At 41.3% G+C, this 26,705-nt stretch overlaps 1 protein-coding gene and 1 long non-coding RNA gene across 4 annotated transcripts in view; one reads left to right on the forward strand and one right to left on the reverse strand.

Moving 5' to 3' along the window:
* The window catches only part of SLC5A1 (solute carrier family 5 member 1), a 60,934-nt gene that overhangs the window by 24,636 nt on the left and 9,593 nt on the right, over positions 1–26,705 (forward strand). Inside the window, exons 2-6 of one of the 3 annotated variants that reach the window (XM_065693102.1) lie at positions 8,275–8,405; positions 11,746–11,817; positions 19,728–19,832; positions 21,789–21,848; positions 22,190–22,294. In XM_065693102.1, the coding sequence (XP_065549174.1) occupies positions 11,749–11,817; positions 19,728–19,832; positions 21,789–21,848; positions 22,190–22,294 (339 nt within the window). In that variant the 5' untranslated portion in view covers positions 8,275–8,405; positions 11,746–11,748. Of the gene's footprint in view, positions 1–1,474; positions 1,558–8,274; positions 8,406–9,600; positions 9,913–11,745; positions 11,818–19,727; positions 19,833–21,788; positions 21,849–22,189; positions 22,295–26,705 lie in introns of those variants that run through there. The other 2 variants (XM_065693103.1, XM_065693101.1) reach the window with 2 other exon arrangements.
* Positions 4,595–9,691, reverse strand: LOC136021179 (uncharacterized). The gene is made up of 3 exons (XR_010615693.1): positions 9,221–9,691; positions 5,469–5,577; positions 4,595–5,209 (listed from the first exon to the last, which is right to left on the reverse strand). It is a non-coding gene; the product is annotated as an uncharacterized LOC136021179 (long non-coding RNA).

The raw sequence follows: 26,705 nt of genomic DNA on the forward strand, positions 1-26,705 counted from the left end.
ATTTGAAAGCTAGCAACAGAGATGCATGCAGACTCCCATTGCTGGGACCTCAAGATCCTGCTCATCAGGGAATACATCTAGTGAAAAAATGGCAAAAGGGAGGTGCAGCAGCAGGAGAAGGCAGCACTACTTGACCTTTTTGCAGATGCTGACCAGACATGCAAATCAAGCCTGAAGGGCTTCAATTTCTCAATCTAAACAGTGCCTTGGTCTCACAGGAGCATCCAGAGTACAGGATTGTTCTGCAGGTGTACAGAAACTACCGGTGGAAGCAGGATTTTGGAATGGGAGGGACATTTATGTCATTTGGTGGGGAGCCCAATGCTTGTTTGGCAAAGCAGCAACTGGCATGGAGCAGTGAGAAGGGAAGCCTTGGAACCCGAAACAGCCAGTGCTCTATTTTCAGGCAGTTTGGGACTTACAACCTCCCATCATAATTTTGGAGGTGACACCAGACATGTGGAAATTTCTTGGCCATTGTAATGGATGCACAAGTCTTAGCAGCAGGCTTCCTTAGTGTAGCTGTAGTGTGTTAGCTTTACTGTTGTCACCTCTGACAATGCAAGTTGTCCTCTCCTGTCCCCAGAACGGTGAACAAGTATGTCTTGATGGCTTTTATTTAACAGTGATGTGCTCATAAGGGTCACCTCAGTTCTGACATGGTCGGAGGCACCCTATGTTCAAATTCACTGAAGCATCTGATCATGATGAAGAGTCTTGCACAGTAAGATGAGTCTCCTTTCTATTTTTGCCAGCTGTTCTGGACTCTTAAGGAAATGTTAACAAGTAGTAAAATAATAACCACTCTTAATCAGTTTAGTGTCCTGTGATTGTACAACAACAATTAGTATTATCTATCCGTTGTGATCGCTGAGAAGAAGGGTACATTTTAAGTACTACTTCAGCCACGTGAAGTCATTTCTAATGAATGAATGTGTAAAAATAGCTTTTTAGGTGTTTCCTAGTTTGGAGATGTAGCTTTCTCATAGAAACTCCTATTACTGATGTGCAGGAAATAGCTTCGAGTTTTTTGAAGTGACAAATATAATGTAAAAATGTTTCTAGATGTGGAAAGAATCCCCTAAAGCTGCAAATCTACAGGTTTCCAGCAAGCATACGTGTTTATTCACACACGTGCTGTGTCTCCTGGCAACCAAAAGGCCTAATCTGTGTAGTCTTTGAATTTTATTCTTTTTATAAATGAGTGGTTTGCTTATTCTCTAAAGTATTCAGATAAAATTTTATCTGTGAGCACAAATGGAAACTCAAACTCTAATAGTCCCTCTGGGCTATACCCAGAGTGTTCTGGAATGTCAATCTCTCATTCTATCAGTGATCTTTGCATGATGTTCCCAAAACATTTACACTTCTTTTGCATGAGTTTAAAGGAGGATCACCAACATTTGACGAGTTAGAAGAGATTTTTGCTCTCCAGGACTAATCTTGCACAGTAGATTGTGAGCTTATATTCCACTGCTATGTAGTCCCTCTGGATATGATCAGTGGAAGCTGCATTCTTATCTGGGGTGACTTCAGTACTCAACCTCATTTACATAGGTAAGTCTTACAGTCCTTAACTGTTTCCAAAAGCAATGTTGTGATGATATGAAACTTCTTAACTGACACTGAAAAATATCTTCCAGATTTTAGACACCCTTTGCTGTGATTTGCAGCTGCACCTGAGTCACTGAAGTTCCACACCTGAAGTAATGTGACAGTAAAGGGTAATTCCAAGCTAACCACCTTCTCTTACTGTAAGCACGCATAAAGAACCTATCATTAATGCTTAGCTTCCTTGCCCAGTTACCACCAGTTCACATTAACAACCTTTAGTATGTCCTAGGCTGTCAACAGCTTCATTCAATGATCCTTATTTCTGATGGATTACCTCATACAGAATTTACATACTGCGGTAATGTAGAGAGGAAGTGGAGAAAAAGCACAGAAAATATTACCACAAGTATAAGTAATAGAGTAAGTGTAGCTGCTGAATAAATTGGATTTACTTATGATCTATTCTATGTATCCATTGCAGATCATGCTGCCAGAAACTGTCAAAGCCTGAGGAGTTTCTTTCAGCATATGACTTGAAAAATAGGTGAACTTGATATGTCTTGTTGCTAAAAGGAGCTCTTACTGATTTCCCACTCCTAACTGTTAGTAGTATCCTTCTCTGGCTTTAAAGAAGAAAACCGGAGATACTGAATCCCCATGGAACCATTTGGAAAGGAAAAGTATTCCAGGAGTTTTTCTCCATCCTTTCAGTATTAGTACAATTAGCCTGTACAAGGATTGTGTTAGTGTTTGCATTTAACACTGTTGAACAGAATAATTTGGTATATGATACTGCATGTGAATTCTAGATGTCAGTTACAGATTGTGCAGTGGATTGGATGAACGAAAAATATTAATCACTATTTTTGGTAGAAAAGTTAATTTTTTATGAAATCCTGGAACAAGAGTCCGTGACCATTGAAGAGAAAGAAGGAAGGTTACAATGCTGATTACTTTAGCTACATTGTGCTAATCCTGGGATACCTGTTTCAGGAATGCACAGAACAGCTCCAAGAGGTTTTCTCCCTGAAGACTGTTTCTTCTGCTGGAGAATATCCTTATGGATGTTCTGAGTGTCACTTTCACCCTCTGTATTCCCTACATTCTGTGTTGGTTTGGGGAATACCTGCCCATCCAGTTAGTCAGGCTTTCTGGTGTTTTGACTTGTCTGATAACAGGAAAGATATGGCTTTTGAAGCTAGTGTATTCCTAAATATTTTCCTTCTTGTGCCTGAGTAGTGCATTCTTAGCTGGTAATCTGCAGCTGGGTTCCCTTTAACAAAGGGATCGATAACATTGGGAATGCTAATGTCTTCTTGGCTGGTACCTCTGCTTTAAGCACTGCTTCAAACTAAAAGTGCTCTCGGCAGTTTTAAACGTGATGTCCAAGGCATCAGTAACCTGTCTCCCTGAGGGATTTAGCAATGTCAGAATCAGGACAGCTGATTTGTTTTAGCAAGAGCTATGGGCAGTTTGAGGAGCTTCCTTACTGTAAAGCCGATTAATTACCAGTTTGTTGCTCTAGTTTAGCTCTACATCACAGGGTGAGGAAACAAATTGCACAGCACCTGTAAAGATCAAGTGTGTGTGTGTGGGTTTATTTGCTGGTGTCATCAGCACTCTTCTAAAAAGTTTATGTCTCAAGTCCTGGAAACAGGCACACCCATCAATGTGTCACCTTGTCATCATGCACTGGGGTTCTCACATACATGGGGAAATCCTCCCATAAAATACACAGGATGTGTATCATAGAATCATAGAATAGTTCGGGTTGGAAAGGACCTTAAGATCATCCAGTTCCAACCCCCCTGCCATGGGCAGGGACACCTCACACTAAACCATCCCACCCAAGGCTTTGTCCAACCTGGCCTTGAGCACTGCCAGGGATGGAGCATTCACAACCTCTCTGGGCAACCCATTCCAGTGCCTCAGCACCCTAACAGGAAAGAATTTCTTCCTTATATGATAAACATGTATACTACAGACTGAAATAACATAGATCCAATGTATAAAGCTATTAATCTGTGAGATCCACAAATTAAAAATCCTTCTAGAACGCTCAGCTTTCTACAAAATAACATTTAAAATCTATCCAAAGGCTGCTTATGGGCAAGATTTAAATGATGATTATCTATTATTAAATTCATTCTATAAATCTTCATATCTATTTTGGCAGTGCAAATAAAATGATAACATTCATGTATGTTGAGGTTTCAGTTTTAGTCATCACAAAGTTTTGCTGACACTTTGTCAGTCACAAAGTGGCTGATACTTTGCGCAGTATCAGAAGGCTTCATGAAGTATTTTAAACAATATATTTAGCTACTTGAATTTGACTGTTCACCAGACTAGCTATAAACCTCGTGACCAGATGTAGCTTGAATCAGATATGTACGGTCATGAAAATTATAATTGTAATAAAAAGAATATGTTACTAAAACCATATTGTAAAGCAGTATCATAAATCAAAGCTTTGAATATGAATGAGTGATAACTTTATTACAGCTATTGAGCTATTTAACATTTGCTGTGCTTGGCCATGAGCCTCTTGTGTCATTCTGGATTATAGTTTAATTAATGTTTTAAGTCCCAATTTCCAAAGAACTTAGGAATTGAGGATAGGTCTTTTAAATTGAAAGGTATGGTTCCATTGGAATTGTTTTATTCCTGCACTTCAGTAATCGATGTAATGTTCCTTCCATTCACATGTTCCTAGGAGCTCAATTAGAGGCACAAGAGTCTTGAGATCTGATATACAGTTGTGATGATTCCTGTGATCATAGCATTTGATGAAGTGTTCCAAGTACTATCCATGTCTTACCCTCAATGATAACTAAAGTAAGGAAATATGTCATTGGTTTGTATCATGTGTTCAGGATACATAGCTCATGACTAGACTACTTTTTGGATCGGTTAGGAAAGTTTTACAGACTTTTTGAGATACCAATCTAGGCTAGTGTTTCTCCTGGAAATAGCTGCAGGCTCCTGCCTTAACGTCCCAGTTAGTAGTTCCTTAATAACTTCAGTAGTGAGCGGTAAATAGATTTAAAAGATCAAAACTTTATTGAACTTTTATAGAACACATTTTTTGTTTTGAGATTTGCTCAGTTGGCGGATCAGTCCCCTTCAGAAGGGATCTCCATTTCATGCCAAAATAGCACCTGGGTCTTCTGTTCTAGATTCTGTCAGAACTCATACCTCTGCACAGATGTATCTAGTAATTTATCAGTGTTTTTGCTTCCAGATAATATTAGTGTATTTTGTACACTCCTCATGTTAATTTCCGTTTCTCTCTTTTTTTCCAACTGTAATCTGTGTATGGTCTTGTGTTGTTGACTGGGGCTTTTTCGTTTGTTTGTTAGCTTTTTCGGTGTTATCCTGACCTGAGATTCCCATGTCTCCCTGTTCCCTGTTTCTGGTCAGTTTATTGGTCCAGTAGCACAAAAGTGTTTGTGCCAAATGCAAATACTCTCGGCCCAGATTCCTTAAGGAATGTTTTCCCTGGGTTCTCTCCAACAATGTTTTTTGCTCTTACTGTTTTTCCAGAAGCTTCATATTGCATTTTGTACAGTATTATTCAGGTTCTTTTCCTTATTTATTTTTCCAACCAAACACTGTGCAAGCAAGTGCTCTTAACTGAAGAGCCTCTGGGATCCTGTAGAACAATTTGGACATATATATTAGGCTATTTCATTAGCAGATTATGATCTTTTCCCTCCTCCACTTAGATTTTTGAAAATCAAATGAACCTGTCAAATACAATAAATAATCATAATAATGATATGTTTGTTGCTGCTTATTGCTGCAGGGCAATCAAAACACCCACAAGGGCTGAGGCTTTCTGTTGTTCTAGAGTGATTACATTTATTTTGAGCAAAATAGAGTAGGAGCAACCAGGGTTTTCATTAGCTCACCTGAAAAACTGGAGAACTATTTCAGTGGAAGGGGCATGAGCAGCTCATCTCCAGTTCATTTCTCTCCTGTGTTTTATGCAGTAGAGGTATTACTTTCCCTAAAGCATCCCTGAAATACCAAAATATTTGTGAGAGTTGTGGTCATCATTATGCAGTCACTCTGGGTAATTCCTTCTATGATTTAATTTTAGCTGTAATAGAAGTGGCAAATCACCACCTATCAGTCTCTAACAAAATATTTTTCTGGAAGCATTGATTTGGGGGAAAGGTAGAAAGCTCCCAAGAAGGATCAGCAAGCCTCTAACATACAAATATGATGGGTTAGACCATGAGGATAAGAAATACGTTGTGTGTCACGCCGTCTATAAGGTAATAATCATGTTTCAATGAGGAGTTGCTTGTGGGGAGCAATCTGCCCCCCAGTCAGATGGCTCAGTGTGGTTGCAGTCTGCATTGGTTTTGGGGAGTAGTTTTTAATCTGTTGTTCAACTTAGTTGCAGTGGAAATTTCAAACCCATCTCTTGCCATTAATCCTCCCCTATTAATCTCCTGAATGGTACAAATGTATAACCCATTAATAAACCAGAAATAAATCCAAGTTACTTTATTTGCTGTCTTGGCCTATCAGGAAGAGTACAGTCCTTGAACTGTTCTTTTTATAACGTTGGCAATGCTTAGATACTGCAGGGCTGGGTGTACTTAGTAATCACACAGAGATAGCTTAACCAGTTGCTGAAGAGCTGAATATATTTCCTTGCTTCAATTCTGGTGCATGTAAACCTATTTTTGTGTCCTCTGGTATTTCTCCTCCATAGAAATACTAATTAGATAATTAGTCTAGAGAATTTTATCTTTTTTGTCTGTTGATAAATACGTGGTTTTTCTCTTGTTTCTTGATCTGATCTTCTAAGTGAATAAGAATAGAATGACATTGCTTTCTCTCTGATACCTGTTTAGAAAGGCACCTGATTTCCTACTGATATTTTCTTCTATCTACATCATACCTACTGGAGTTCGAATCTTTTTACCTTTCAGTAATTTCTCTTCCATGGATTCTGCTTTTTAGTTTCCAGCATTTTTGACATCCTTCTGTGACTAATTCTTCTAATTAGACCCAAGTTTTTGCTCACTTAAGCAAGGATGCACAAAGAGAAAAAGGTCTTGTGGCATCAAAGAGTAGGTGCTAAATAATTCTCCTGTCTCCCACTGTAACTGCTGTCCCCTATTATTAGGACCATCTTAGGAAAACTTTGCTGGAGGCCTTTTAATTTATATTTTGTCCTCTTGCAAATATGATCTCTTTTCTCACTAGCTTCATGCTGCATAGCTAGGAAACCAGTAAAGGAGGGAGAGACTTTACTAAGGTAGTATATAGCCTTATGCAAGTAAAATAACTGCAAATTTTTTGTCTGGTTTTCTCCTTTATTAACTGTGCAAAGGCTCCTGTGTATAAATTAGCATTTCTGAAGGGCATCCCCAAAAGAAATCAGCTTGCTTTACAAAGAAATCTAGAGAAATGTCAGAGACAAGATTAGAGGAGTTCCCCTGTGGGAGGTAGTTTGCATCATAATGCATCTTTCTCTTTGTAGTTTGGTTGGTTTACTATTTGTTTTATCATTTGCCATCTTCAGGAGAAAGACACGTTTTTAAGAGACTAGGCTAAGGGAGCTGCAAGGGCTGTAATTCTCAGATTTTCTATGCTACAGCCACACTTTGTAATGACAACAGAGCAATTGTAGTTTCTACACAGTTCCTGTACTGCCCTGTGCCCCATCAGACGGTGGTGCCTCTGTCAGCCTTTGCAGTTATGTAGTTGGGTGTGCAAATCCATGACATAACTCTGGTCTCCATCAGTAATCTGGAGTGTGATTTTGAACAAGTCAGTACGCCATTCTGTAGGTATTTGTGCTCTTGTCTGTTTTGTCTATTCAGGTACGAACAGACAAATTCATGATAAGGTAAATGTCATCAGATTTGATCCAGAGGGGAGCAATCGTAGACATGGATCACAGTTACTGTGTTATGCTACTTTGACTATTCTTCTTACTCCTATTAAAATCTCTCTTGCTTCAATGCACTGGTGTGGCTCACAGGAAGGAGCAGAGAAATTTCCTCAGTATATCAAATTGTCATTTTCTCTGGTATTGAACCCCTCCCTTGTTTGACCACACACTTCAGGATGATGAGAGTACCCACTGAAACACACTGCTAGCTGAGTATGAGAAAAAGAGGTTATCATTGTCTCCTGATCAGAAGTTCACCCTTCACATCAGGAGGTTTACTCATGCTTATCTTCAAAAGCTTTAATAAAAAGGTAGGTTCAGCCTTTTTCAAATCTAGGAACTTGGCTGACCTTTCAGAGACCATTTATATGCATTTGATTAATGAAGTGATTAATTTAGTACACCAGCAATCTGCTGAGTATAATGCTTCAGGGTTTCTCTTTGGACTGCAGATATGAAGGATATGAAGATATTAAGGGCTTTGACAAAGCTACCTGCCCTTTACTTGACATTCTTGTAGAGATTGTTTAGTTTGGGTTTGTGGCCTTCAAAAACAGAATTAAGTATGTTTCTACTGTATATAAAGATAGGAATTGCATGATTATTATTTTTTAGACACTGATTCTCCAGTGTTGTGTCAAACCTTGAAGTCTTGTGGATGTGGCCACAGTAGGAGCTGTGGAAAGGAGGCTGTAACATTTCTTAGCCTCCGAGCTCTGCTTTTTTTTGCAGAGGTGTGGATGAGAACTCCGATTATAGTAGATAAGTTCCTGCCTAATGTTTTCTTTGCTTTACCTCTGCAGACTGATGCAGACATGGAATTCATGAAAACCAACCTTTTCGTTAGTTGCAGGGACCCACAGGAATCTGTCAATCTTTGTAAAGAAGTGCCACCTACAGCCTATCTTAGGCAAACTGTTTCCTGATAATTAAGGTTAGTAAATAAGTCTTTTATTTTCCACTGAAATACACAGCAGGGAAGGTTGCTGCTAATGGGAATTTTGGATGCTCAGCAGCTTCCAGGGTTAATTTTTTCTCTGCTGGATTTAAAGCTAACATTTCACAGTCCTGTAGGACAAACTGAAGAATGTGTTTTGGGAGAGATGCCTAAACTATCAGAGGACAGGACTATGGTGCTTTTTATTAGCCACAGTTACCAAAGGGTAGTTTACCTAAAAAAAATTTGTTGCCAATGAACAAAGTGCCAGACCTCCATTTCAACTCTCAAGGAAACAACCACTGCATGAACAGTCAAACCTGTTGTTTTCTGTGTACGGTACTGCTTGTTCTGCTCAGTGTGATTTCAAGGTAACATTTTGCTCCCAAAAGGCAGCCTAGTCAGCTGTACATGAATAATGATTCCCTAGTATAAAGCAGAGAATAGGACTTTCAGATCTTCTCAGAGAGCAGAAATGTGTCTCTTGTTCTAAATATCCTGGATTTTTCTGACCTCTTCTAGCTCACACAGAGGATCACAGGCATCATTTGGGGAAGCTTCTTTAGTAAGAGCTGTGAAGATCTGTTATAATCAGCATGTTCACATCTTTGTGATCAGTTATTTTGCTTAGCTTGATTCTGAAGTCAGAGGAACAAATAAAAGGGAGAGCAGACACAAGCTCTGATGAACTTTGAACTTATTTGAATGTGAAGCTGATTAGCTACAATAGAGAGAACCAACACCACAAACACCCTGAAATTTAGCACAGCAAGCTCTTGGATCTAAGTCTTGTAGTTCACAAGCATCTTTACCTGTATACTTGTGAGAGATGTAGGCAGCTTCAGGTTGTCTTCCCAGAAATACAGGGCTGTTTCTCCACTGAGTAATGCTGCGGAGTTGAGAGATGACACAGGGTGTCCTAGCTCCTGGACCCCTGGGTTTTCCCCTGGTGCCAGGTCACTCCTCCTCACAGATAATTGCTACCATCATCATCTAAAAGAGCTGCATCTTCCATGACTAGACTTACAGGTACAACCACTTGAAAAAAAAAAAAGCCAGTATTCAAACACAGTGAGGTAAATATGCGGGTTTATTGCAGCCAAGCCACTCCTTTCCATGCTCATTCCTTCTCAGACATCCGCTCCTGGATGTTAAAACCCTGAGCACCTTTGGCAGGGCAGCTGAACTCTGAAATCTGCAGCACCTGTAACATCGAGCAGCAATATTTGGGAAGGAATTGTTGTCTGAGGAAAAGCAGCAGCTTCAACTTGTGGCCCATGCTTGTGGCCCATGGGAGACAAGTGAATCTGAAGTTATACATTATATAAGACACAGGGGATGAAAACAGTTTATCATTAACCTGAACTCTGCAAGAAGGACATAAGGAGAGAAGAAGACAGCCAGAGAAGCAGCCAGGATGGAATCCAGCGTAAAGATCAACAATGCTGCGGACATCTCTGTTATTGTCATCTATTTTTTGGTAGTCCTGGCAGTGGGACTATGGGTAGGTTGGGATTTTATTTTATTTTAATTGGCAGGTAGTTTAGAGGGTCTTGGGAAAATGGCTCAGTAGATGAAAATGTGTAATTGTATAAAGATTTTGGTGCTTAACTGAGATAGTTAATGAGTGCATGGTGGGGGAAATGTGGGTGTTTACTGGAGAGGGGATGGCAACCTGGGGAGGAATCCATTTAGGTGGATGAATGGAACTAAGGGGAAAGTGGAGTGGTGAGGTGTGGGGGGGGAAGGAGCCGAGAGATCAGATCAGTAAATGTCAGGCTAGCTGGGGTCTGTATTAGGAAGCAGGTGAGTAGATGGGGTTTAGCACTGCGGAGCCCTGGGACTGCAGTGAGAATTGGTGTGAGGTGATGACTGTTCATGATCTAAACACCAACCGGTGCCACCTGCCCTCACCCTGGCGATGCTTGAATGTGCTGAGGACTGCAAGGGAAATCTTTGTGCCTAATCTGAAAACAAAGTGCAGTGCTTTCACAGCTGATGGAGAAAGGCAGATACCATCTTACTGGTGTAATCTCAGTGCTGAGGTGTTTGAAGATGATAGGCAAATAGTGTGAGCTACACAGCTGTAAGCAGTGGAATGTCACTAAATTTCATTTCCTTGGGGCAAGCTCTCCTGGTCACCGAAACACCTGACCATTAACAAGCAGCGAGGAGGCATTGTGCCTCAGTAATCCTCTGCTTGCCAGGAGCATCCCAGGGGTCTATTTCACAGTGCAGAGAAATCAGCTGCAAAGCAAACATCCCTTTCTAGCAGCATGGTAATGTTTTGAGGAGCGCCAAAGATTTAGACTGTACACAAAATGGACACAACATTTTCTTCACCTCTTCGTCATGGTCATAAATGCCAAAAATGTAGCAAAAGCTCCGCAGCCCCCGATATATCTGAACACTTGGCTGTGTGCGGGAGGGAGCTGAGGCTTTGTCACCGAGGTCTAGATGTTGCTGTAGTTGAACTTCATATTAAAGGTCTGTGACAAAAAAGGGCTGATCCAGGGCTTATCAGGCACTTGTATGCTGAGTAGTTTCTTTCCAGCAACAATGTCCTCTTTACTGGACAAATAATTTCCCAGTTGCTGTGTGTAGTTAAATGTAAATCTATTATGTTTACTTCCTTTCTTCTGCATCAGAAGAACAGGCTAATTTTCCCAACTCATCTTTCTTTATTTGCCTGTTCAAAGTCCATCAGAAGAGACAATGGGAATCCATTATTTGGATCAGGGTCATTCACAAAAACTGGATGAAGCTTCCCCCCAAAGCCCATCCCTTGACTAATACAAAATGAGTGTGTGAAAAGGCAACTTTAGTTAACTTCTTTTCTTGAACTTTAGAGAGAAGTGGGTACAATGCTGATATCTCTACAAGAAAACATTTTTATCAACATCTGCTGGGGCTAAATAGTATTGAGTAAAAGAGCTGCACACCTTCTGTTAATGAACTTGCAACTTAGAGTCTTTTTTGATGCTGGAAATCAAAGACACCCCTGATGAAGCGCTCATATGCAGTTTTATTTCAGTGATCTTTCTCTTTTTTTTTTGTTAAATTTCATTTTATTTTAATGTTTGGCACTGTAATGAAAGGTGAAGCAATGGAACTTGAATGGTTAATGCAGACCTAGATACAAATCTCATTGTTCAAGTGGTATTGTTTCCTTCATCATGTTTGCTCTTTTTAGCCACTCCATTTATTTCTTTCACTTTACCCATATATTTTACCCCTTCCTTCCAGCTGTTTGTTCTAGTCTGTGGACAGCTTGACTATTATACGTCAAATGTGATTCAATCTTTCCTTGTTTCTTTCCTTCTTTCTTTTCTCCCAGGCTATGTTCTCAACCAACCGAGGGACAGTAGGTGGATTTTTCCTGGCTGGACGAAGCATGGTTTGGTGGCCGGTGAGTGCTATACATTGTGTATATACAGAAAGCATTTGTATGTGTGTATCCACTTCCATGTGACTATGCCTAGTCCTTAAATATTAAGTATCTCTACAATACTGTTGAGACTACAAAGGGTATTTCATGTAGATGCGCTTCAAACTCTTTCTCTAGTTGTGGTGACACAGGGCAAACTGTGCAACAAAAGCCACCTGATAGGCAGGCAAAAGTGTTGGGGAAGTTGTCTGTGTTGAGATCTGAGCTGTCTTGATTATGTGAACAACTTGTTTGAACCTAGCTACATTGGTAATGTCAGCGTAGACAAATGCAGTGCTTTGCTTTTCAGCCCGCTTTAAAACTTCTTATTCCTTTCCCTGCACTCGAAGCTGGCTCATTGCGAGGTTATCACAGAGGAGAATTGATTCACTGAAATTTCTCCCTGAATCGCTCTATTGTTTCACTTTTGGTAGCAAGTTCTGGTCTGTAGAAGGAGACAATCCTAGAAATATTGTGATAAGTTCGTTATTGGAAAACACAGTTTAAATTTATTCAAAGATTATTTGTGACTTGCGTTATTTTTCTTCTGTGGATGTGTATTCTCTTCCAAGGTGGAGAAAAGGAGTCACAGACACAAAACACGATCATAACCGTCCATCAGGCCTGTGGCAGAAATGGTACTAGAAACAATTATCTATTTCTTTCGGACCATACAGTCTATTTAGTGTGACCTCTTGGAACAGCAGAAAACTTGGACAAACTGCATTTTCTGTACTGTTTGTATTGTACATGCTTCCGTGGTCTTGAATGGAAATCCTCAACATTCCTGATCTTGCATTCATTCTCAAAAATTGTTTTTGCACTTCATTAAGGTTTCTGATCAAGATTCCACCCAGTTGCTGGGCTCAGTAACAGGGTCAGAGAGAGTGAGAGTAAAGATTTGTTGTCTGACAATTTAGGAATCTTCTTAAAGTGGGCTGCAGAAACCCCTACACATCTTTCAGTCTTCTTGTTCTTCAGGGAGCTGCTCTCTGCTTTTAGAAGGGATTGGGCCTCTTTAATGACATAAAAAGATCGAAGACCAATGACAGTAAAAAGTTTCCTCATTTGGTATACTAGATCTAAGAAAATGCAGGTTCCATTGGAAGATCAAGGAAAGCGAAAGTTTCCAAGTTATTTTAAGGTAAATCCTGTAATTCTAGGAGGAGAGAATAAACCCAAACAGATTTCTTTGCTTAACTATCGCTTTAGTTTGTGGGCTGGTTTTAATCTTGTGCAATTCTCGTATGCGTGTCAGGGGTGAATATGAATACCCTTTTGTGCAGATGTAAATTAAGATGGAAGAAAGAAGGCAGGAAAGACCATAAAGAACTTCTGTTTTATGAAGTGGCTCTGAAAATTCCTAATGAATCCCCTAAGACCCAGGGAAGATTATCTAACAGTGAGTTCTCTGCCAACACAAACCCAACAGATTCAGCAAACTCCAGTCCTCCGGGGGGGAACAAAAGGGATGACCGCAGGGTGCAGTGGTTGCTGCTAGGATCATCTCTCTCTCCTTCCCAAACTCTATGAGCTCAGCATGGATAAAGTGCTAGTCATCAGTGGAGTCCTAGACCACCCCTTTGGGCCTTCCCTTTGGAATGCCGGGAGTGTCTTTCTGCACCAGAAAAATAAACCCTTCTTGCTATTCTTCCTGGTATCACTCAGAATAAACAAAGGGCAAGCACTCAAACCACAAACTAAATACCAAGTCAGCAGCACCACCTTGGGAAGTTTGCGTTGGATAAGGGGAGATTCCAAAACACCTATTCCCACGGTTTAGCAGATAGATAGGATGTCCATCACCCAGGGCAAACTGGGCTGAAATGGCGAGGAAAACAATGAAAGTATGGAAAGTTCAGTCAAAGATGTGGTCTCAGTTCTGCAACAGCTAATGCTGTGTGTACTTCTTTACTTCTTTTATGCTTTGACTTTAATGTGCCACGTCAGGACTGCTTGGCATGGTTCTGGAAAGCCCAGGTACATTTCCACAGAGTGTAGATGGGAGACAGAGTGAGGGAAGTTGTTTCGTAAGTGGACTCTTTTTTATCATATTTCTTCCCTGCAATTCAGGATCAGGCCCCTTGCTGTGTAACTGCTTTCTGAAACACTTGAAAAGTTGAATTCCCTTAAAATAATGGTATTTTTCAGTGGTTGTGCTCTACAGGGCAGGCATAAGTGGCTATTCTGACCTCACAGGGAAAGAGAGTCATTAGCAGTGTATTAGGATTTCTTACTGACGAGCCTGAGACAGGGATTCCATTCACAGAAATCATAGAATAGCTGTTATTTAGTAGATTAGATGAGACCCTGGTAATCAAGGGCTGGAGGTTAGTCCCACTTTTGATATGGATTTTGCATATTAGTCGCTGGCAAAATTGTTACTGAGATTCCTCAGTGTATGAAGTAGGAACAGGACACTTATCCTGGCTAAATCTGTCCAGCTGTGGCTCCAGTTGTTGGCTCCAGCAGAATTCATGAAGCATTTTGCAGAACCAAGCCCACAGTCTTTTCTGGCTGTTCTGCTGGCGTAATAGGTCACTCTGTGTTAGTTCACTGGGATCACTGTCCTTGCGCAGTGGATGTGCTAACTCAGTAGTTCCACTAGTTAATTAGGGATCAAGGTATAGAATCACATTCTCACTGATTGCCAGAAATTGAAATCATTGTTGGTTAATCAGAATGGTATGAAATGCTGTGCCCTCTCCACAGTCTTCTTACAGAAAATGAGAGAAGAATCTTCAAGAAACTGGTTCTGGTCTCTTGGGCTTTGAGGGAAATGTCTTCAAGAAAGACATACATGGCTCTTCAAATATAGCCAGCTCTGCTTTTGCCAGAAAAAGAGAAGCTCAAGGAAAGCGACAGCTTTGTAACTGTGGGCCTTTCAGACTGAACTTCAGCTTGTTTTGTTAGATGAAGGAGTTAGGTTCAGCAAAATACTTTCTGCTACTGTAGGACATGAAGTATGTGCTCCTGGAGAACAGGCATTTGTTGTAGCAGACACTCTCACAGGATTTACAGGGGTTTATGCATAATTTAAATAAATCATTAAACCCCCAAGCCCCATCAAGCTTAAATATTTCAGCTTTTCTGCTTTTTAAGTTTCCTCCTCAGGTACTGTAGTTTTGCAGAGTTGTCTGCAAAAAATTATGGGTTACCTTATATACCTAAGTTCCTGAGGCATAAATGCTAATAGGACAAAGAGTGCCTGCTGGGCATCTGAAGTCCAGCTATGGTCAGAAAGATGTACTGCATAGGAAGCGTGCAGAGTCAAGGAATACTACACTTTAAACAGAAATGTAACTCAGCTTGTTTGTTGTCACTGATGTGTTGGTCTTTGTGGGACAGGTAAGAATTAAGGAAAAAAGCCCAGCAGAGTTTTGTTTCAGCTCTGCATGGCTTATCTTCATGGCCATCAGAACTGGCCACTGGCACGATTCTCTCATCTCTGCATCCAGCTAAGTTTCACATATTCTCAGAATTCTTGCCATTTGCTGAGTCTGACACTGCTAGAAGGAGCCAGGAAAGACAACCCTGACATGGATAAGGTTTGTGTTTCCTTTTCTTAGGTCAAGTGGACTAGGAAATTAACTTCTTTTGTCAAGCTCCAAGCAAAAAAATAATATGAAATCAATAGTTTTCAGAGTAAGAATAATAATTAAGTAATCAAAGCTCTGTTAGAAAAGTTCAATGCAACAGATTTCTGCAGAACCCATCAGAATTTTCCAGCTGGACAGGAAGTGTTGTTTCTGTCTCAGAGGACAAAGGTAGAAAGGTATCAGATCAGCCTGCTTGCAACTCTGCTGTTCCAACAGCTACAGGGTTTGTTGGAAGACAGAGACACATTTGATGTGTATAGTGTATCCGTCTGTCTTGCTTAGTGAACTGGGAAGTGTATAAATGTGGTTTGATTTGGCAATAGTGCAGTACATAGAATTTGCAGAGCAAGTGGGAAAGCAGAATAAAAACCTATTCTTCTTTATTTGGATCTCAAAGCCTTGAAAGGGTGGCAGTAATACTTCATTGTAAGCAATGTACTGCTTTGTCCAAAGTGAAAGGTAGGAACTTATGTTTTCCAGAGTTTTCAGGTATGAAAAATGATGTTCTTCCATCCATCACATGTTGCAGGGAAGAACTGTGAGTTAAAGAAAAGCATGGATTGGATATAAGATCTTAGATTGAATACAAGGAAGAAATTCTTTACTGTCAGGGTGGTGAGGCACTGGAATGGGTTGCCCAGAGAGGTTGTGAATGCTCCATCCTGGCGGTGTTCAAGGCCAGGTTGGACAGAGCCTTGGGTGACATGGTTTAGCGTGAGGTGTCCCTGCCCATGGCAGGGGGTTGGAACTGGATGATCTTAAGGTCCTTTCCAACCCGAACTATTCTACGATTCTATGGACAGTGTCAAGGAGCACTTCTCAGTAAGGGAGGGAGAAAATTGTCTAAGGAAGAGAGGTTTGCAGGTGACCCGTGGGATAAGGTGATACCTCAGGGCAAGGCTCATGACCTCCTGCTGATGTAAGGGAGCCTCTGCTGTTCTCTGTAAAGGGGCTAAAGGCCACAGACAAGGTGTGCTGGGGATGGGGGAAAAGAGTTTGAAACTGAGCTAACACTTTCAAACAGGAAAGGGGACAAGAGGGACATAGGAAGTGTATCAGCCATAAGCTGTAAAATCTGCGTGCTGTCACTTACTTGAAGAGCACACTGCACATGATTTGGAATGGAACAGCAAGCACTGGGATGTCAGTGCATCCTCAGGTTAATGAAAAGAGCAAGGTGAAACTGTTAATGAATAACATGGGAAAAACATAGTGATGATAATGTGCCTGCAGCATGGTGATACTTTTCCTGAGCAGAGGACTCTTGTCTCTTAAAATATTTTAAAAGAGTTAATGTTCCACATTTGACTCAGGTTAGTGCAGGTTTTTGTCCTCTCTTTCTCTCTTAATAGCTTTTGTCCCTTTCAGTCAACTTTCTTCTTTACTCTTCCTCATAGACTGGGTTTAAAAATCAATTCACTAACACATTCACTGAGACCAGTTAAAAATTGTTTGCCCCTGACCATCCCAGTTTCAGCTCAGCGTTCTTTAGGAGTACTGCATAGGTGTACTGCAGCATCTCCAATGGCACATCACGCAATTCCAGTAAACAGCCATTTCAGTACAAAAATACCACAGCACTAAGTTCTTCAGCAAGACAGCTTGGGCCCAGAGCCCATCTGCCTTCTTCGCTTTATCCTTAAAGTACTGCTGCGGCAGATCCGGAATTTCTCTTTCCCCTCTGGCATCAGCAGCTAACAGGATATAAGCACATGTGGTAAATGCTCCACTTGCTCTAACCTTGCCACAGTTGTATGGGTAACAGGCATCTTCCCAGCTATGAAGCCAAGTTTTATCTTTCCATGTCTACACGGCAAGAAAAAAACCATGTTTTAAGTTGCATCCATATTTGTGTGTGTTGATCTTACAGTTCTGCTGCATGGGTTGTTCCCTAATTCAGAGAAGAGAATTTAGGAAGTGTGGTATCTACATTCACATTGTTTTGTCCTTATGCTGGCCCTGAAGATCTTGGTAATTTTGCACTGTTTTCGTTGGGTTTCATGGTTTTCTTTCAATGCGGTTGTACTCTGGGCAGAGTTGGGAGCACAGCACTGTCAGTGAGTGCTACAGTATGGCCTGGGGTGTCAGGCACTGAGCCAAAGCTTATTACAGCTCTCAGTTCTTCAGGATCTTCATTAGCTGCTTTTGTTAGGTGGATCCGCTTGCAGAACATTCTGAGCTTTTGAAACAGGAGAGGGAACACATTAAATAAAATCAGATATTAATGGCGTTAATCTTTTCTGGTGACTGCATTTCTAGTAACCCAGATTTAAGTTTAATTATTCAGACTCCAGGGAAAAGCACTGGAGAACAGTGCTAATGCTTGGTATAAATGGTTCTTGTTTCTTCATGATCATTGCTGGGAAACCACAGGTGCTGTCACAAAGAGGTTAGAAGAAAAGGTTTTCTTTATTACCAGTGATCTCTCCGACTTGTTTGCTAACGCTTCTTGCAACACTTATCATTCCTGTAGAAATATCTGCCATATGACAAACTGGTTACGTTTCTGTAGGGCACAACCAGCTTCTAGAAACATGTGAAAAAGAGGAAAACAAACTCCAGCACTGCAGAACCGTGTGACCGCAGCGACATAAATGTCCTGTCACTGCAAACGAGCAGTTTGTCTGCAAATAGACGAGAGGAAATCAGAAGCTCGATCTGAGGAAAGGAGAAAAAAGTGAGCTTGGAAAAGAAAGTGGAATCCTCTGATGAATTTTACTTGTACATTGCATGTCAAACTTCGGGGAGGGAGATCTGTTTTGTGGTTAGAGATCAGGATTGTGAGTTGCTGTTGCTGGCTCTAGCGTAGCTCTATAGAGTAAATCTGGTTTTCAAAGGTGGATTTCTAAAATGAAATCCTTTTCATCCTCCTGCATCTCAGGCAGTCGTCCCTGTGCTCATGAAAGATTGACTGATTTTTACTGCTACTGAAAGAACTCACTGCAGCGCCTGCAGACCTGCAAATTTTTAACTATTCACTTGATATATATTTTAGGACCCTAAAAACCTCCCAGTGAATTGCAGACAAGCAATATTTCTCCCTTTTGCAAGGTGGCTCAGAACATATTCCAACCACCTGCACTTGGCAACTACATAAGAAGAATGTGCTGGATGCAAGTCCTGCATTCCTATGTCTAAAAACCCTATTTTCAAGCACCTTGGGATCTTTCAACATGAGAGGTCTACCTCAAATGAAGCTGGTCAGCAAAGGTTCTTTTGCCTACTGCTTATGTGCTTTTCTTTGAGTTTTAACCCTATTTCCTTTTTTTCTTTGTAGCTCTCAGAGGACATAAAGGAAAGATAGAAGTGAATAAAACATTGTTCACTCGCCTCTTTTCATCTCAGAACTACTCCGGCTCATATGTCTTCTGCCCACAATACCCAGTCCAACCTCTTTTTCATGCTTGAATTCTCACCCTACATCCCTCAGTGTCTGACCCTGTAAATCATTGTTAGGCATTTCTTCTGCCTTTAATAGTTTCATTATGAGGAAATGAAGCTCCTACCTTTTCTCTTTATTTTTTCTACTGCCTGAGCCGTTTTATAGAGAATTAGATCTTTTGGCAAACTCTCTTTTGTGAACGCCTCCTGCCTGTCTGTATCCCAACATAAACCATTCTTTTTTGTTTAATCTCTCCCTGTTCAGCATTTCCTAATATTTGGGTTCTTCGATATCTGGCAGTTCTTAAGTAGAACTCCTTGATCTGCTCGCGTTTGTATCTTCCAGAAACACTTTCTCACCAGATACTTGTTCCGTGCAGCTTTCAGAATTAAATTCAGGAATCGCATCCTTTGACGGAAAGTGAACCAAGGACAAAATCTGTTCAGCTCTCACCAGTAATACATTTAGCTCCACAGACTGTGGAATATGAAATAGCGAGTGCCAGTTTGACAAGTGGATATGCACTCATGGTTTCCTATTTGAGCAAGTCAGATCTCAGTCTTCCCTAATTCTTTGGATATCATCCAAATGTCAGTCAAGTTTTACAAATATTTAAAAATCTGTATTTATGTAATAAACTGTTTGACTCAACTGGAAGAAGTCCTATGCAGCATCCTGGTTTTTCTCATCATTGTAAATATGATGGTTAGAGTGTCAGGTTTGAAGGGGAAGAGAGTCTTGAAAGGGTAAGAGAGAGTCTTGAAAGGTGTCAAGGAAGTTGGTTGTCAATCACTGCTATCACCACCCTCTGATGACAGATGGGCATGAGTTCAAAACGCCAAATGAACATGATTTTTTCAAGTAACCGTGACCAGGACCTAAGAGCCAAATACTGTTCTTTCTGTTTCTAGATTGGTGCTTCTCTATTTGCCAGTAACATTGGCAGTGGACATTTTGTGGGAATAGCAGGAACAGCAGCAGCTGGAGGAATTGCCATCGGAGGATATGAATGGAATGTAAGTGGCATGCATTCAAGTGAACATATTTGTGACATGAGCTTTTCTGCTGAGGTTAATCAAAATAACATTGACTAATAATTTAGACTGTCAAAGTTAGTGTTTGGCAATACTTGTTTTCTGTACAAACTACTAAGTGCCAGTGTAATCTACTATTTAGCTCATGCTCCTTGGTCCTTGCCCAAGTCACTGGGAAAAAATGTCCCTTTACAGTTGAATGCGGCTTTTACAGAGTGTTTGAACCAAACAAATCAGTGGATTCTCTTCTCTATACATATCTTGTGGTTACTTTCAAAGTATTTGTAAAGAGCCCTTTCAGACTGCAGGATGTTGGGCTCCTCTTTAGCTTCTCCTTCAATTATGTGTGTGTTTCGCTTACAGTTGCAGACTAGGGTAGAGATATCGAAGCTGACTTTATATTAACTACTTGGGGTACCAGGAGTAGTGTTAACTGCAACAGTATGGAGGTTCACATGAGCTGATTCAGTCCATTCCCTTGTATTCTCAGGCACTGTGGGGTGTGGATAATAATGCCCTTGTTCTGCGTAATTCACCTTCACAGAAGGGATTAACACTACACAAAGGATTTAATGAGCATACATAGGTTGATACTTCCCTTAATTCTACACAGGGAAAGAGGCATGCCACCCTCAGGGATTTGGCTTTTTCCATTAGCAAGTAGATGGTTGCTACAAACAGTCAAGTACTCGTATGATATAAATGTTTAAGGAGAAGGATAAAGGATAAAATGAACTCTGTGAGATGTGCACAGTTAATTTGTCATCTTTCTCTATTTGATTACACTAATTCTGTACCAAACCTGGTTTCCCTTCTCATTGTACCAAAACTAAGCAAAATGAAACAGAACAAGCATTGCTCAGAATTTCATGGTATTAGAAGCTTTAGGACCCATATCCTTCTTCAAACATACCCACCTCTAACACTTCGTCTCCCGGGAGATTCTCTGTAGACTAATATCAATACACAGTGTACCACAATTGTTGTTTAGGAGGAAGCAGTGATGCATATCTGTATTTGAACAGATACACTGTGTAATTCATCACTTATGGCTTTACTTTAAGTTTTATTACTTATAGTGGAACTGGCATACAGATTAAGAGATATGGTGCAAATACTGCTCTTGACTGTATAATGTGATTCTCCTCTTAAAAGAGATACCAAGTTTGACTGTTATCACCTTGTCTATCACTGTTATTCCACTGAAATGATTTCTGATTTGTGTTAGTGTGACAGCAGAAGCAGTATTTCTTGTCCATCTTACTGTTTTGATCTAAGGGCAGAACTTCAAAGATGTAGCTAAGAAAGCCCTTTACGCCCTGTGGACAGCATAATGCAGAGTGCAGCTCTGCGAGCAGGATTTTGTTCTAGATTTGTCCATTTAAATATGTACAACTCTGTATCAGACAAGCAGTGGCTAGACGTTTAAGTCAGAAAACTGTGACACTGCAATGCAGTCAGATCTACAGTTCACAAAGTACACATGGTAACACAAAATAAATTATGAAATGGTGATGTGGGAATACAAAATACTTTACAAAATGCACACGGTAGATCCTGTACTGTGCGCGGGGTTGGTGTAAAACATACAACCATCCAGACAGACCAGTGCAGAAGGCAGTTAATGATCAAAATAATAACCAAAAGAAGCACTACTCTCCCCAGTACCTAGATTTTCAGGTGCCACAACACACCGTTGCAGCACACTTGATTCTGGGTGGGAAGGTATCCTGCATTAGAGGCTCTGAGATCAAGATGCTAGTAAATAGGTCTCAGGGAGCAGACTTCACCTTCCTTAATATTTCCTAGTTCACCCCCACAACACACAGGTTTCTGTGGTTTCAATGGTCTCTAGCTGCTACTGGGTCTGATAAATGGGCTTTGGAAGTACTAGCTAGAGAGAGGAGACTAATTCAGCTGATCTTGTCTTGGCTACAGGCTCTGATATTTGTGGTTGTTCTAGGATGGCTGTTTGTACCCATCTACATCAGAGCTGGGGTAAGTCAAAACAGTATGTTATGCTTGTCTTTGCTGGTCATATTTGTGGATCAGGTCTCGAATATTGCAAAGCATTACGAATGGCAAGAGATCCCAGTATGCTAGAGCTGTACTATGTGTGGTTTTGTTTGAAAAGTGAGGGGTCTGTTCAGAGATCTGAGCTGAGAAGTACTTGGTACTCTTTCCTTGTTCTCCTGTGATTCCTGGAGCTATTCCTCCTTGCAACTGCATTTGCAGCTCCTCTCCCTTTGACTCTTACAGTGTGTGAGTAGCAAAAAACTTCCTCTAATTTGCTTTATGTGTGCTCTCCATTACCTGAAACCTCAACTCGTCCCCTGCAGGTGGTTACAATGCCAGAGTATCTGAAGAAGCGTTTTGGTGGGAAACGGATTCAGATCTACCTGTCAGTCCTTTCACTGATCCTGTATATTTTCACAAAGATCTCAGTAAGTAAAACTTCTACAGCATTTCTTCTATCCTACATTGATCTAAAGAAAAGAAGCTCCCATTTACAGTACTGCTCACACAATTGGTCACTTGTTTCTGATTTGGAGCCCTTGGTTGAATTGGCAATGTCTCCAGATGCTGCTTGTGCTTTCCCTTTCTTTTTCAGGTTCTAAGGTTTACTTATGCTCTCCTATAGAACAAGTCAGAGTGGAGGGAAACTTGTATTGTATCACAGTCTATGATTTAGGGTGGTGAGACACTGGAATGGGTTGCCCAGGGAGCTTGTGAGTGCTCCATCCCTGGCAGTGTTCAAGGCCAGCTTGGATGAAGCCTTGTGTGGGGTGGTTTAGTGTGAGGTGTCCCTGCCCATGGCAGGGGGGTTGGAACTAGATAATCTTGAGGTCCTTTCCAACCCGAACTATTCTATGATTCTATGGTTCTAGGGATCCCTGAAAAATGTAGCAGGATTTTTTGTCCCCAGACTTCATATTTATCTGGTTTAGCATCCTCTGGTGAACATGCCATCATGAATGCAGTTGAGGGAAAAGAGCAAGAGGGCTATGGAGAATAAGAGAATAATAGGAATTAGAAAACAAAGGAGTGGGGAAATGGAAAGGAGAGGAATTACAACAGCTGAGGTGAAAGGAGAAGAGAGGAGAGTTTCTTCTCCTGGGCAAGTGGCTGGCATAAAGTTTATGGTGCTATGAAGTTAATGTTTATGAAGTAAGTGCTTGTGTTGCTGTCAAATAGTGAAGGGAACTGGTATTTTCGCTATATCTTGAAACTACCGAGCCTCTAAAGAAGTCCACAGTTCAGGCATACCTCAATCTGTTGTTTTGCAGAAGTTGCCATGGCAGATTACTCTTTGCTCTCTGAATGGGAGCTGAGTGATAATAGTGCAATTTAAGCTAAAAGATTGGCCTTTTGCTCTCATTCTCACATCTTCCTGACAGCCGATCCTTAGAAAGGTTATAAATTAAACAGGTTGGTACTGTGGAGTTGTTAATTTGCTGCTGTAGTGCTTACAGAATCACAAATCCCAGGTATGACAGAGTTCTGGCAGCTCTAGCTGCCAAGAAACTCCTCCAGACAGATGACTTACAGTACTATTCTGCAACACGTTTGTAATGAGCCATCAAGGTGTTACACAGGTTCTGAATTAACTATCTGTCTTTATTTCCAGCCTCTACCACACCTAGGGGTCTGGTCATGGCATTTCAACCCATTTCAGTTGGAGTGCCTTGGCCTTGTGTCGAGTGTTGTCATGAGGCCGAAGAACTCTCTCCTGCTTCTGTGGTCCTGTCATATTAGGAATCAAAGCAATAGTTAAGAGATGTATATAGCAGCAGTTTACCTGGGCTGCACTCAACCAGTGGCCTGTCCCAGCTTCCCATCAACCCAATTATTCCAGATGTGCATGGGGAGTTGCCATGGAGCTGGAGCTCTGTGCCATGCAGGGGAAAAATCTGGTGCACAAATTCCTCTAGGCATTTCTTGTTTCCCCCATCTGCCCAGTCTGCCCCATGTACAAACGTGGCTCAGATTCCTGTACTATACAAACATGTCTTCTGCACTGGTGTCTTATGTCACTCTGTTTTGTAGTGCAGGGTTTGCCCAGGTCTGATTTACCTGCCATATCTTCTTCAGAAAAGTCAAAGTCCTTGGAGGTTTCAGATACTGTCAGAGGATGTCAGAGTAGGTGTTTCTATACCATGCTATGCAACACCAGGCCCTAATTGTCTCCAGATGAGCCAGCTCCGGAAGCAGAAAGGGAAAGTCTGTTCTGTCCTGGACCATAGCTAGCTTTGTGCTGGGTAGATATATGCATGCTGTGTGAAGCCAGCACAGGTGTGTCCTCCAGAGGCATGCCGTGTATGTGAACATACCCGTGTGTTGACAGTCCATGTCATAGTCAGCTTGGAAATTTGCATCTTACTTCCTTGACTGCTGCCTAAACACTCCCTTGTGATCTTCAGGGCTCATTGAGAATTGGTATAGGATGGGTTTCTGCCCTGCCCTTAACGGGCAGTCACACCTATCAGTTCATCTGGCAGTGATACTCACTGCCATTTATCCTTGTAGAAGAATGGTGTCTTGTTTCTGGGGTAGGTATTTCACATGCTGTTCTTTGATATGTGGAAATATCTAATGTTCTTAATAATAGAATTATTACAGAGCTTTCCAATGAACAATAGACCATGTCAGGCTGTGTGAGTCCTGGCACACCTTTTCTCTTTTCCTGTACGTTTTCTGCGTATTTTTTGTTGATTTCTTACCTTGTTTTGTGGCTAATCAGCCACTTGCAAGACAAGGTCATGCTGCAAGGTGTTGATCTTTGGGGTCAGGACACACAAGATCTTTGAGCTTAAAGCACAGGCACCTCACATGTAGGTGCATCCTAAGCATGCAGAGCTTTGTGAGGAGCTCTCAGGGCCTTGCTAGCAATTACTGTTGCTGCTATCAGTCAATCAGTCATTATGCCAAAAAAATGGCCTAGTAAAAATGAAATCTTGATGGAGAGTAATTGACTGAGTTATGACAAACCAAAGGGAATTAAGATCTGAAAGCTTTTGCAGAAATCAGAAACTGCAAACTTGGATTTCCAAATGTGTTACAGCATTTTCTTTCCATTCATTGTGCATAACTTCAGTAGTAAATGTATGGGCATAGGCTTACCAGGTGGAAGAGGAAGGAGAAGGATAACTCTCTCTTAAGGCTGCATGGCGTTAGGGGATAAAGAGCATGTGCCACTGCTCTGACTCCCACATTAGCATTGCAGCTGGATTCACTCAGTTGGCACGTGCTCTGCCAGTTGTTCCTGCATGATCTGCACATGGTTTTGGATTGACAGTATAAAGGAAAGATTTACGCTATTCAGAGATAAGGTAAAGATTAAACAGTGTCCATAAAAAAGTATAAATGGAGAAACAAGGAAATATTCGAAGGCAGTAATCCAATTGGGAAGGAGGAACAGTGAAGTTGGAAGGTAACTCAGCAATTTACAGGAGCTGTTATATAGTTCAGGATGCTAAATAATTAACTATGCATTTATTTCTGGGGTGTCATTTTAGGACCATTAAAATTTAATGATATTTAGGCTAAACTAAAGCCAAGAACAATTTAAATAAAAGATCTGGGACACAACCTGATCAATGGTATGAAAAGATAGGAAGAAAGTTAATTACAGCAGAGGGAAAGGACAAAGGATATGGTCTAAGCCACTGGGGATAAGAGCTAGAAGTCGTGTTTCCCAGTGCCTATAAGAAATCCAGTAGTCTCCAGCTGCTCCAGAGGCAGAGTTTTGGGAGTGGGACCTCTGTTGTGATTCGCACTCTTGCTTCACATTGCTTTCTGCATGTGAGGGCAGTAGGACTGGAGAGTCTCTTGCTGCAGAAGTCCTCACCTCTTCCTCATTCTTCAGAGTGAGCTAAGGGTGTGATCATAAACCCCCTGTCTCGGTTTCAGTGTCTCTGGAATGAAGAGGGTTTCTTCATCCAACATCTCCCAGCTAGCCAGACTCCATAACCGCTTATTAGTGCATGGGCCCTGCCTTACCTCAGCCTAGCCTGGACCGAAGTGGTGCCAGTGCCTGCTGTGTGATCATAGGCTCTGGCTGCCCACAGCCTGACCTGTGGAACTCCTGCTCCTCCACCAAGCTGCTACTAGGAGCTGCCCTGCAGCAGTTGTGTGTGCAGGCTTGACCCCAGGGCACATGTGATGGTGTTTACCTTTGTTTCTCAAACCCTGCATATGGACATTTTGCAGCTCCTGAGGTCACTGGATGCTGACTTGTACTGTCAAATGGGGGTAGGATTCCCTGCACAGAGTCCTGTGCAGGTGGTGTGGTATACAGGAAGGAGGCATGCAGGTGGGATTGGAGATGAGCCCAGGACCTGGATGCTCAGGAGAAAGAATTGGCCCAGATGCAGACTCAAATGAAAGCAGAATTTACAGTAATGCATTACAAGTGCACTGGAGTAGATTATTTTGATTGCAAACTTGGGTATATAACATTAATGCAAATTATCTCTACATCAGGAACTGATTTAATGTGATTAAAATCCCAGAGTGTTGCTCTGAAACCTGAACAATTCCTTTCTTATGCAAGAGCTAAAGGTCTCTTCTGTTAGCCAACTGATGTCAGTTATTCTGACAGGAACTTAAAACTAGAGGTATGTTTGCCTCTAATGCAAATGCACCATTTGTCCTGAACCGGCACGATGAGCTGTACGACGCGTGTGCAAGCAATAAAGAAAAAATCACTGACTTACAGAGTAGCATTACATGAAGCAAACCATCCTGTGTCTTGGAGATGTCAGAGTCCATCCCTGTGCAGAGCAGCAAGTGTAACCTCAGTTTTAAGGAACTGGTTATTAAGCTGTCTCTCCATGTAAGCACGGAGTAGTGAGG

This window comes from Lathamus discolor, chromosome 12 (genome assembly GCF_037157495.1).
Source record: "Lathamus discolor isolate bLatDis1 chromosome 12, bLatDis1.hap1, whole genome shotgun sequence".
NCBI lineage: Eukaryota > Metazoa > Chordata > Aves > Psittaciformes > Psittacidae > Lathamus > Lathamus discolor.